We start from the raw sequence: 12,242 nt of genomic DNA, 5'->3' as shown, positions 1-12,242 counted from the left end.
AGTGCTAGTGCATGCTAGACAAGTGCTTTACCACTGAGCTACATCCCTAGTCCTTTTTAAATTTGAATGGTAGGAGGGTTAAGAAACTTGACTGTTTCTGAAGAAAATATGAAGGAAGATCAAAGGGTCTAGAGAGGCTATGGGAGATCCAAAACTTTCTCCTGCTTCATAGAAAAAAAATCAGTTTTAGGGAGGGCTGGGAAAAGGAAAGATGCTTATCAAAGGGCGATATACTGCAGTACCTGGTGACCACAAGTGAATAATAATAATGTATATTTCAAAATAATGTGTACTTCAAAATCTAAGACAGATCTTTAATGTTCTCCCTCCACACAAAACGTAAGTTGGTGAGACCCGGATAGGTTCCTTAGCTTGACTGAATCCCTCTATAATGAATACCCAGATTAAAACATCACACTGTACCCCATAAATTTACACAATTATTTGTCAATCAAAAATAAGAAAATTGATGTTATAACATGATGAAGAACACTGATTTCAAATCCATAATCAAAATCAGACATCATGTTGCCACTCTGAAGACTTTGGTGAAGAGGGGAACAAGATGAAAATAGAACACTATTATTAACCCATTCTAGGGAGGAGGACAGAGTCTTACAGAGGTTCAAGCAACTTGCCCAAGGAACTGGTAAATGGCGAAGCTGGAATCCTGCCAGGTCCAAATACCAGTGAGGCTGTATCCAATGCCAAATGCCCCAAGTTATAGTGATAAGGATTCAACCCACTTCACTCATCAACACTTCTCCAGCCAAGGGTCACTGTGCCTGCGTGGCCAGGGCTTCAGGCCACGTGATCCTGTGATCCGTCAGAGGTGGGGGACACGGGGTGATGGCTATGGAATGGAAAGTAGTTTTGAGGGGAGATACACATATACATGAGAGTTCCCCAACTGTTGTTCAGTACTGTTCTGAAGTCTGGAGAGTTCTGGTTTGTCTCAAAACACTCAACACATCTCAGAAAAGAAAAGAAGAATTTTTAAAGACAAGTCATCTCTCATTCTCTTTCTTCATTCAAGGGCCAGAAAAGTGGTATTTCTGGCATGGGCTAGAGGCACAATGCTCTATAAATACAAAGCCATTAAATCCCGTGCAGCAGGAACCTGATCAGGGCCTCCTTTTAATTTCCTGACATGAGCTGGCCACTAACCCAATTACCCAGAATCCCTGGAGGAGCCCTCCGCCTTCCCAGCCAGCAGACAGAGAGAGTGGGAGCAGATTGCATGGATGTCAGCCCAGCTCGCCCTGAAATCAAATATCTTTTAGAAAACACTTGGGGAACGGCAGGCAGGGGCTGGGCGGGGGAGGAAATGGAGCAGCCCGGGAGGCTGGTGGCTGGAGGGAGAGGAGAAAGTTCACAGGGATGAGCTGATGACTGAGAGGGCTGAAATCCCAGGGCAGTCCTGAAGGCTTGGGGGTCCCCTATGAAACACAGGAAACGGCTCTCAGGGCTCTTCTGGATTGGAGGCTGAGTCTCTCCATACCCTAGCCAGGCTGGGAACAAGCTCACGGGTCAGGGTACCGTCCCATCCTGATTCTCGCACAAGGAGGCCAGCCCAAGACAATGCCGTCCTCCAAGATTCCCCACCAGCCAATGCAGGAAGAAAAATCAGGGCAGCTGGACTTCACTGGACACAGTGGGCAAGCTTCTAGAAAGCCAGGCAAGAATGAGGCTCCCTGGGAAGTGAACACTATTTGGTTGCTTCTGGGGAGTTGACCAATCAAAGCAATGCCACAGTGGATTGTGCCAAGGAGCTGACCCATCTGGTTCTAAGCTTTCCTTAGTGATGGACATCAGGGATCAACATCCCTGTCAGCCAGGTGAAGAAGCAGAAGCATATAGGTTGCGGAATAAAATTACACATTACTATCTGAGGCTCGGAGAGGGAATGCAGGCTGCCAACTCCTAGCCCAGTTCAGATTTTGTGTTCAAGTTTCTATATAAAAAGAAAAAAAAACCTTGGGTGCCAACATGATGCACACCTGTAATACCAGTGACTTGGGAGGCTAAGGCAGGGGGATTGTTGAGGGCCACAGCCGAGTTGGGATGATGCATGGCATTTTTGCCAGAAGGGAGTGGTTGAGAGGTGACCAGCGAGCCATTGAGATGATAATGGTTAAGTTAAGCTGCGTATTCAGTTGTATATAGACCCCTGCTGTTCCCCTAGGGCAGCCGCTACTTGCCCACTACTTTGGAGTTCTCCCGGGGATTCCTGGGGAGCTTGCATTGGTTGGTGAAGTTGTGGAGGGATTTCCGGAGGAGGGATTTCCGGTTGGGAATGTTCCTAGAAGGGCCACTTGGGTGGCGTTTGGGGAGTTCGTTTTTGAACCTACAAGTGCCTGGTAGCTGAGTTATTTTGTGCCCAGCAGACTGCGGCATTTGGTGGTACAGGGAACGCCTGAGGGTAAGTGATAAGGTAAACTGCTTGCTCCTGAAGGCAGTGTGAGAGGATGGGTAACCATTTAAAGATTCTTCTTTCCATTTGTTTTAAGTTGCCAATCCCTGGAGATGGGTGGGATGGAAGAAAAACTATTTGCATCTGAGGAACAGATAGGGAGAAAGGACAGATGGACACTTCAGGAGGATAGAAAGGCTGATATAATGAATTTTTGTTCCATTTTTGTTTCATTTTGTCTCGGTTTTGTTTTGCATTATCTTAGTGAGGGGTATCTTCATCACGGAAATATGGAATTAAAAATTAACAAGAACCAAACCGAAAGGGTGTTAAGTACAGTGCTAGAGGAAGGAGGCATCTCAGTAAGATCAGGAACAGTTCCCATGGTTCATTAAAGAGGGGTTGTTAAATATATCACAATGGAACCATCACAGTGAAGATTAAAAAAGATACAAAAGGAAAGCCCAGGAACTCTGCCAGTTGGCACATTACCATTATGGACGTTGGTACAATCTTGTTTGCTTAGTCTAGGAGAAGACATTTTAAATCAAGTAAAAGGAGTTAGTCAGACAGGGGAAAAAAGTTTAGAGAAAGAGGGGCTATCCGGAGAGAAGTTACAACGGGAGGTTGCTACTATCACCTTTCTATCACCAGAGGGCGTAAGTGTCCAACCAACAGCTCCACCTATGGAGACAACATAGGCTGTGGCCCTCACATGGCAGCTTGGTTATTTTGTGCCCAGCCAGACTGCGGCAGGGGTTCACGGGTTCAAGGCCAGCCTCAACAACTTAGCAAGACCCTGTGTCAAAATAAAAAATAAAAAGGGCTGGGTGTGTAGCTCAGTGGTAGAGTGCTCTGGGTTCAATTAGTAGTACCTCAACAAAAAAAAACAGAGAGAGAGAGAACATTACTTTTTTACCCTGAAAACACAGATTTTTATATACGAGGTCTACTTAAAGAAAGACCCTTGGGCTGGACACAGTGGCACACACCTGTAATTCTAGCAACTCAAGAGGCTGAGGCAGGAGGATTGCAAATTCAAAGCCGGCCTCAGCCGATGAGTGAGGCACTTCCCAGGTAAGGGCTGGGGCACCTAAATCATGACACAGGCACTCAGATGACACAGGAAAGCAAGTAAATGGTGAAGCTGGGGTAGAAGAGACATCTTGAGCATCTGGAGAGAAGAGGTAAGAGGTTCAGGTGTGAGGGTGGGAGGGAGGGGGTCAGTCGACCCTCACTCACACTTGGCCTTTCTATAGACTTAGGGACCCCGACACCCCACAGCAGAGGCGCAGCCCTGGGAAAAGGGGAAGTTTGCCTTTCAGAGTAAGAGCTGGAGGGAAAACAGAGGGAGGCAGCCCCCCCTGGTCCCCGGGGTGGCCCTGTGCACAGAGCCAGGAGGAGCACCCCCCAAACAAAAGCAGAAGCCACCGCGCTGCCAAGAGCGCTACCTGGCAGGGACCCAGGCTCCTGAATGCGGCCTGCTCCTCCTAAGGGGACCAGTCCCCACGGAGCTTCAGATCCCAGGTCCCGCCAGGGCTCCGCGGGGACACACGCTCAGCCAGGCTCTGCTTCCTCGCTGCAGCAGCCTTTGTGTCTTTGGATTGGGACCTGCCAGCGCTGGGGGAGGGCAGTGTTCTGGTGACTGTCCCTTCCTCCTTCAGCCAGAGCTCCTCAACAGGCCTCTTCAGGCTCAGCAAATCTGCCAGGGGGTGCTCCGTGGCCACCCTGGGGAGAGGCCATTGGGGCTCTTTATTTAGGGGAAATGGGCAGCATGGGGGTGTCACCTGTATCCTCCTAGGGCCCCCTACACCGTCCTCCTGGGACTCACACACCCATCTCATTTCTCTCCCAAGTGCCTGTCCAGGTTTGCCAGTGCTGCTGCCCATCAGTCAGGTCCAGCCACCCATCTCCTGGCGTCCGTTAACCCTTCCCCTGTCATTTCCCCTCAGGAATAACTAGAAAGCGTCTCCCTCTCTTCCCAGCACTGGATAGCCCCTAGGTCTCTGCTGAGCCCACTCTGAGCAGTCCAGCCCTTTCTAATAGTGGACCCTTCCCTGGCCTTTGCCAAAAGGGAGGGGCAGGCAGACAGCACAGAGAGGGAGGCTTGGGGCCCAGCTCCCGACCCTGCCCGTGTGTGACTGAGGTGGGAAAGTCATCTCACCCCAATCCCCGCAGGGCCCCACTTTATCACCTTTAAAATTCAGACATCAAGCCAGGGGCCAAGGTGCCCACCTATAATCCCTGCTACTCAGGAAATAGGGGCAGGAGGATAACGAGTTTGAGGACAACCTGGAAAACTTAGCAAGACCCTGTCTCAGCTGGGGCTGGACACCTGTCATGCCAACAACTCGGGGAGGCTGAAGGAGGAGGATTAGCCTGGGCGACTTAACAAGACCCTCATTACTTAGGAAGACCCTTTCTCAAAATAGAAAGTCAAAAGGGGCTGGGAATGGAGCTCAGTGGCAGAGCCCTTGCCTAGTGTGCACTGAGGTCCTGGGCTCAATCTCCAGGAATAAAAAAATAAATAAAATTTTTTTAAAAATTCCAGAGGTGCATTTATAACAAGGAGTCTTCCCTCAAAGCAAGCAGAGAGGCTGCACACTGCAGCCAGGACAAGCAGGGACATGGGCCCCCAGCCTGATCCCGATTCCCTACACCCAGCTTACAGAACAAGATGGCAGCTGCATCTCTTGAACTTAAGAGGCAGGAGTCTCTCCAAGGCTTGAACCCTCAGCCTTCCACAGAAGGGGACATGGAGAGAGCTGTGCTATGACCTACTATCTGTGGCCTGTGGGCCCCACCTCCTCCCTTGGGACACCAGGAGGCTGTGAGCAGCTTGGCCCCACCCTCCACCCTGGTAAGACCAAATTGTATAGCTCCAAATGAACGAACCCGTGCTCTTCTGACAGGTCTAACACAGCCCAGTTTTAACCTAGAAAGAAAGCTGTTTCTTACACAGAGCCCCCAACAAAGTAGCTGGGAACTGTGTGTCTGAGAACTGAGTGGCCCACCACATCACAAAGGGGCAAATGAAGGGACAAATGAGCAAACTTGCGTTTAAAGGCCAGTGTGCTGGGTAGACACAGTGGGTAATTAAGAACCTGCTTCAAAAGCTCCTGCTTTACAGGTTCAGATGCTGAGATTAACCTAGGTAAAGGCGGGAGTAGGGGGAGCCTGGAATAGAAACAGAAGTTGGGGGTCTCCCAACTTCCACAACACATGAAGATCCAAGCTGTCTTACTGGAGAAGCATCTTAAATTCTGGCCCTCTGCTCCAGAGGGCTTGGGGAGAGGGGTGGGAGGAGCACCCCAAGCCTGAGGGACTGCGCTGGGCTTCCTAACATGATCCCCACCGGGTCCAGAGGGCCCCTTCTCTTCCCTGGCAGCCCTCCTGATCCTCCACACACACCTCTTTTACTGCCTGCTCCCACTTTCTGTAGAATTTCCACTGGCTCCCCTTGAACGCTGCAAAGGAGACACACACACTCCACATCCCCCAAACGGTACCAGGTTTATCAAACTGAGCAGATCGACAGGGAAAGTGAGGAGAGCAGCTGTCCACACAATGAGCCACATGTCATCCTGTTTTCTAGGAGGGTAAAGAGAAGTGTGTTGCTGAGAGCCACAGCAGTGTGTAGCCGGGCCTGGTGGCTCACACCTGTGACCCAGCTACTCCCAGAGGCTGAGGCAAGAGGGTAGCAAATTCTAGGCCAGACAGGGCAACTTAGCAAGACCCTGTCTTAAAACAGAATGAAAAAGGGCTGGGGATGTACCTCGGTGTAGGGTGCCTTCCTACACCTGTAAGGCCCTGGGTTCAATCCCCATCACCCCCCAACACACACACACAGGAGGAGGGGAGGAGGAGGAGAAGCAGCAGCACATGACATTAATTCTAAAAGTGTTTTATTTAACCCAATGTAGCAAAGTATGATCATTTCTACATGCAATCAATTTTTTAAAATAACCACTACCACTTTTTATACTGCTTTTTATTATCCTAAGTCTTTGAAAACCGGGTGCAGAACACCCTTTGGATTGACTAGTTACTGCTCAGAAGCCCCGTGTGGCTCGTGGCTGCTGAACTAGAAGAAGGAGGTAACAGGAGAGAAGCCGAAGTAGGAGAGAGGGACTGGGCCAGGGGAAAGTGTTCACCACTGTCTGTCCAATGCAAGGCAGGGAAGGGTCACTAGAGAAGGTCTCAATGTCCTAGAGAGTGCTGGAGTCATCAGCCTCTCAAGCCTGCGAGGGTGGAGAGGGGGCCTGCCCAGAGTGCCAAGACCAGGACCCAAGTGGGGTCAGATGTCCCAGAAGGATCCTTAGTGGAGAGCTTCCAACTCCTGCCTCCCGCCCTCAGCCTCTCCGGCAGGAGGAGAGCTTTGTGGGCTGGAGGCTGGCTGGCAGGGCGCGGGAAACACCAGCACCCCGGTGGGCCTCAAGCCAGGAGGCAGGACGGCCTGGCAGGACCAAAAGCTAGCGGGTGACCCCAGGCCCTCAGAGGGCCCTTGGTTGTCCAGACCTCTTACCTTCCTTCAGCATCCCCACTTTGAGGCATTTCATGAAGCGGCAGGCCTGGCAGGACTTGCGCCTCCGTTTCGTGATCTCGCACTCATTGGTGGCTGGGCAGCTGTACTCGATGTTCCCTGCAACCAGACACAGAGAGGGTTGCCAGGCGTCTGCTGTGAGTTTTACAAACTGAGGGCAGCACGACTACACGGGGCATAGTCAGGTCCAAACCTGCTGGCAGAAGGCTGGGCATAACTGGTGGAGCTACAGCTTGCCCCCACCCACAGTCCCTCATAGTAGGTGCTCTGAGCTGCCATCAGAACGCTTCCAACTCTTCCAAGCAGAAAGTCACTCTCCAGATTATGGGTCCAGGACATCCAAACTCACTGGGCTGGCACTTGATCCCAGGAAGAGGATGACCCCTGTGCTGACCAAGGCATCAGTACTGTCCACCATCGGCAGCTCCTCCCACCTCCAGCCAGGGCCCCTGACTGGGAAAAGTCTGCTGGACACACTGAGCACACAGGCATCTGGCCTGGATTCTGCCTCCCACTGGGCAGATCCAGGTCACCCAGCCACGCTGGCCTTAAGGAAATCTCCTTCCTCTTACAAGAGTCCCCCTGCTGTGCCAGCTCCTAACAGAGGGATCAAGCCAGACTTTTCATCAACAGTTGCCATATAAGAAATTATGAAGCACTAGTCGGCGTGAGGTGATCACTTATCAAGCACCTTCCTCGTAGCAGAGGGACTTTTGATTAATTTCCGGGTTGCTCCTTCAGTGAAGCCTACCCCATGGCTACCACGACCCTGACCCCATGTTCCTGGGAAGCTGAGCCCTAGGAAGGGAAGGGCTCACTGCCAATCACAGCAGTACTTGGAAGTGCCCTGCCACCCAGAAGGCGGGCAACAACAAGTGCTGGAGGAATGACCTGCCAGACCCTGACTCATAGCAATTCCATGAAGAAGGCACTAATTAATACTCCCCGCATTTTACATATCAGCAGCCTGAGTCTGACAAACTGAGGGCAGCGTGACTATGCAGGGCCTAGTAAGGTCCAAACCTTCTAATGCCCCTGTTTCTTCTCAGCCTCTTCTAGGGAGAGGCCGTACAGCCTAGTCAAGAGAGGCCACGGCTGCCTTCCTAACACAGGGCACGGCGTCCACCCTGCAGACCTTACTGACAACACATATTTGACAAATGTGTACTGTGTTCCTGGAACACACCTGGTGTGGGAGGGAAAGGCGGGGGGGGGGGAGGGTACCAAGTCTTTCCTTCCAGCCCCTCCAGACACCACTACGAGAAAGAGCAGGGGGAATGTGGAGGCCTGCCTGTCCTCTGAGGCCATCTGCTTAGGAGCCTAGGGAAATTAGAAGGGCCACCAGCCCCAAGGACAGGCCTCTGTTGCTAACCCAGGTGGTCTACTGGCCAGGAGGCTAGGAGGGCGTCCTCAGCCTGTCCATGTGGGACACAGAAACCACCTGCTGCCAGGTGTGGTGCCACAGGTCTGTAATCCCAGTGACTTGGGAGAAGGATCACAAGTTCAAGGTCAGCCTGGGTAACTTATCTCAAAAACAAACAGAAAGGACTGGGGATGTGGCCAGTGGCAGGGGAGAAACCACTTGCTACCGGATTTTCTGGAGCAAGTCACTTGCCCCAACTGACAAAGTGCTTCTCAGAGGTCACACTGGTGGCCCCCGTTACAACAGGCCCGCTGACTGCATGGCGCGGCCACCACAGCTCAGGGACTATCCCTACCCATTTCTACTGAGGGAGGCTGACCTCCCAGAAGCACCTTAGAGATCCCCAGGGAGAGCTATTCTCTCTCTCTCTTCCTCAAGTCCAGCAGGGACCGCTTTCTCCCTGTCCCTGTCCCTCTCCTGCAGGAAAGGGGCTAGAGGTCATCTCTGCTGGAGGGTGGGGGATAAGAAGGGGAAGGGGTAAAGAGTCTGGGCCCCTCGCCCTCTTGTATCCCACCCTAACCTTGCTCGTGTGGCGTCTTGGGAAGTGATTTCAACATACACTGATGCACGGTGACACTAAGAGAAGCAGAAAGGAGGAGATGCACACCAAGTCTCCATCTTGCCTTAGAAGTCCCATCTCTCTCCATCTCCGGCCTCCATTGGAGGCTTCCTCCAGATCTCAGAGACTTCCAGGCTTTTGCTCCTAGTTCACAGATACCCTGCCTGAGGCCTGGCCACCTCTCCAGGTCCCCCCCAGGGAGGTGCTGCCTCTCTCACCAGCTGCCCACTGTTGTCCCCACTGCCTGTTTTCACTGACCCCACTCAAACCAGCTCCCTCTGCAGTCCAGGTACTGGCCCCCACCCAGTAGTTGTCGGATACCTGCTGAGCACCAACATGGGCCCAGCTGCAGGGCGACTCCAGATGTATTGAGTCCTTCTCTCCCTGACAACCCGAGGGTGAACCTATTTTTCTCCACCTCCCAGATGAGGAAGGTGAGGGAGAGCAGGCCGAGGGAATGCTGGACTGGGAACCCAAGTGGACAGAGGCGTGACCTCCCGGAAATGGTGACCCCGTTGCCTTGGGACGCACCTGCACGCCGTCACTCTCCCCATGCCCTGCGCCCAAGCTGCACAGAGGCCTGCCATCCCTGGAGGAAGTGGGACCACAGGCTGGTGCTCAGATCAGTGTGTAGCCCTCCCACAGCACAAGGACTGAGCACGATCGTCCCGCCTCCAGCGGTGTCCCGACCCTTTAGGGACGTATGTGTAGGAGTCAGTTCTAATTCTACTTATTTATTTTTGTTCCTTTCAATTTGTTTTATGGCCCCAGCGGCTGGCTGCCAGCAAAACCAGGCTGGTGGCCTTGCCTTGTAATTTCTCTAAGTGCCTTCTTGATAAAGCAATGAGATTAATTCACCAGAATTCCTGTGGTCTCGAGGAGAGGGTAGGAGAGCTCAGGAACAGGAAGGGAACACACACCACACACACACACACACACACCCCTGAGGTATGACAAGTTTGGAGGTGGGTCTCACAGGACAGAGACATAGCCAATGGCCAGCACAACTTCAAGGTTCTAACCTGAGAGTGTGTCCAGGACAGACACGGGCAGATTCCACGTCGGGCAGGTCACCTGACTTCTCTGAGCCTCGGTTTTGTCCTCCATTAGTGGGCCCATTCCCGTCTCATACATTTGCAGAGATTCAGAAAGATTCAGAAAGCCCATCAAGGGCTTCACAGAGTGCACAGCTGGGCAAGCAAGCCACCAAGATGACACGTTCACACCCCCAGGCAGACCTGGCAGGGCAGATACAGCCAGGGGCCCTGGGGCAAGCCTTTTCTGCGGGTCAGATCCCATCCTGACATTTCAAATCTGCCTCCCACAGCTAGACCTCGGAGCTGACGCTACTGTCTGTGGGAGTCCGAGAGGCGCTCCCAGAACCTGACCTGGACTTCCATGTGACCCCAAGGCAGTGGGCTGCCCTGAGAAGGGAATCCCAGGGGCATCCCCACCAGCTGTCCTTGAACCATGGCTGGGCTCAGGGGTGGGGCTGCTGAGCTTACTTGAAGAGCTCTTCAGGACCTCGTGGGCCCAGGGCTTCAGCTGACTTCAGAGCCTCAAGGCCGCCATGTTGAGGGGCTGCGTGACAGGACTGGGCTGGTGGCCACTTGGCTCCACTCCCTTGTTTGTCTCACTCCTGGAGGACAGAGGCCATCCCTTTCCTTCTGTGAGGGCCCGGCGTCCGATGATCTCATCCGAGTCACCGGCTCCAGCCAGTGTCTTCGGCAGGTCGCACGCCTGTGCTGGGCCTCCCACTCCATCTCCGCCTGCATGCTGGGAGCTCCCACTTGGGGTCCCGTGGGCTCCCCACACTCACACAGCCCACCTCGGCCCACCTGCTCCTCTGACTCTATTCCGTGTCATGCCATCAAAGAGACACCCAGCCGCCCCATCACCCGAGTCAGAAACTGAGATGGCATCCTGGGTTCTTCCTCTCTGCTCCTAAAATCTTCTCATCCTATTTCCATGACAGTGTCCCTCTTTCCCCTGAGACTCCCGTAGCCCAGTGGTCTCCAACATCTCCCCCTCCCTTTCTGATCCATCCCAACCCTGACCTTGGAGATCACTAAGAACCTCCCAGGCCAAAGCCCCTGGTTCTTCCAGGCACCCTGAACACATCCACATGCCTCCCCCAAAGCCCCCTGGAGGGCAGGGCAGGAGCGAGGGCTGTCTCAGAAGAACGAAGGAGGCAGAAACCCCATCAGCTAAGAGGGGTCCCAGATAAGAAAGAAGACATGTTGGCTGCAGACCTCGGAAAACCCCAGGCATGAAGATCAAGCGGGGGTGAAGGATGGGCTGGAAACAGAACTGGCTGGACGTCTGTATTGAAGGAGTGATAAGCTGCTCAGATCCCCGCTCCCATGCCACGTGGCCCCCAAACATCCCTCCAGCCTGCATGAGAGGAAGCTCTGAAGAACATGGGCAAAGCCCCCTCCCGGCACACCCCACAACCCAAAGGTGAGAATTTAAGGGATTCTTCTCTGGAGGACCTAATAGCATCAGAGAGAGACCAGCCGACTCAGATAAGCAAATGGAATGAATGCCCTTCCATATCTGTCTGCGCGCCTGCCCCACTGCGCATGCTCACCACACACACACACACACACACACACACACACACACATACACAAGTGAATATACAATTGGCGATAAAATAATAAAAAATAATTTAAAAGAACTACATACAGTATATGACACAGATTTTTGTCATGAAATTTTAGTAACAGGAGACAAAGAAGATTTTTAAAACTTCCAGGGAGCATCAAAGAATCAAGAATAACTTGTATTTTGGGGTTCTGGGGACAAACTCAGGGATGCACTACTGCTAAGCTACATCTTCAGTCCTTTTTATTTTCTATTTTGAGACAGGGTCTCACTAAGTTGCTGAAGCTGGCCTTGAACTTGCGATTCCTCTGCCTTAACCTCCTAAGTAGCCTGCGCCACCAAACCAACAAGTATCAAGAATAAGATTGGCCGCCTTGTCTAAAACCCCACCCATTCACCCTGCAGTTTCCCGGGCATCGGCAACAGCGTCTACTCAATCTAGAGCCTTGCAAGGGCTAGGCAAGCGCTCCTCACTGAGCGACATCTCCAGCCCTTTATTTCACTTTTGTTTTTGAGACAGGGTCTCTCTAAGCTGCAGGGTGGCCTCAGACTTGTCATCCTCCTTCCTCAGACTCCGGAGTCACTGGGATTACAGGCAGGTACTACTGCGCCCTGCTTCAATTTTTTTTGGTACTGAAGACTGAACGCGGGGGTGCTTAACCTCTGAGCCACATCCCTAGCCCTTTTTATTTTTTAT

The 12,242-nt window shown here is 52.4% G+C and overlaps 1 protein-coding gene across 5 annotated transcripts in view; it reads right to left on the bottom strand.

Annotated features, from left to right (window-relative positions):
- Positions 1-12,242, bottom strand: part of Esrrb (estrogen related receptor beta) — a 166,081-nt gene that overhangs the window by 28,682 nt on the left and 125,157 nt on the right. For 4 of the 5 annotated variants that reach the window (XM_078050580.1, XM_078050578.1, XM_078050579.1 and 1 more), the window contains one exon: positions 6,939-7,055. In XM_078050580.1, the coding sequence (XP_077906706.1) occupies positions 6,939-7,055 (117 nt within the window). Of the gene's footprint in view, positions 1-6,938; positions 7,056-10,443; positions 10,565-12,242 lie in introns of those variants that run through there. The other variant, XM_078050581.1, reaches the window with a different exon arrangement.

This window comes from Ictidomys tridecemlineatus, chromosome 5, assembly GCF_052094955.1.
Source record: "Ictidomys tridecemlineatus isolate mIctTri1 chromosome 5, mIctTri1.hap1, whole genome shotgun sequence".
NCBI lineage: Eukaryota > Metazoa > Chordata > Mammalia > Rodentia > Sciuridae > Ictidomys > Ictidomys tridecemlineatus.
Note: the sequence above shows the minus strand (reverse complement) of the source record. Positions and strands in the feature narration are given on the sequence as shown.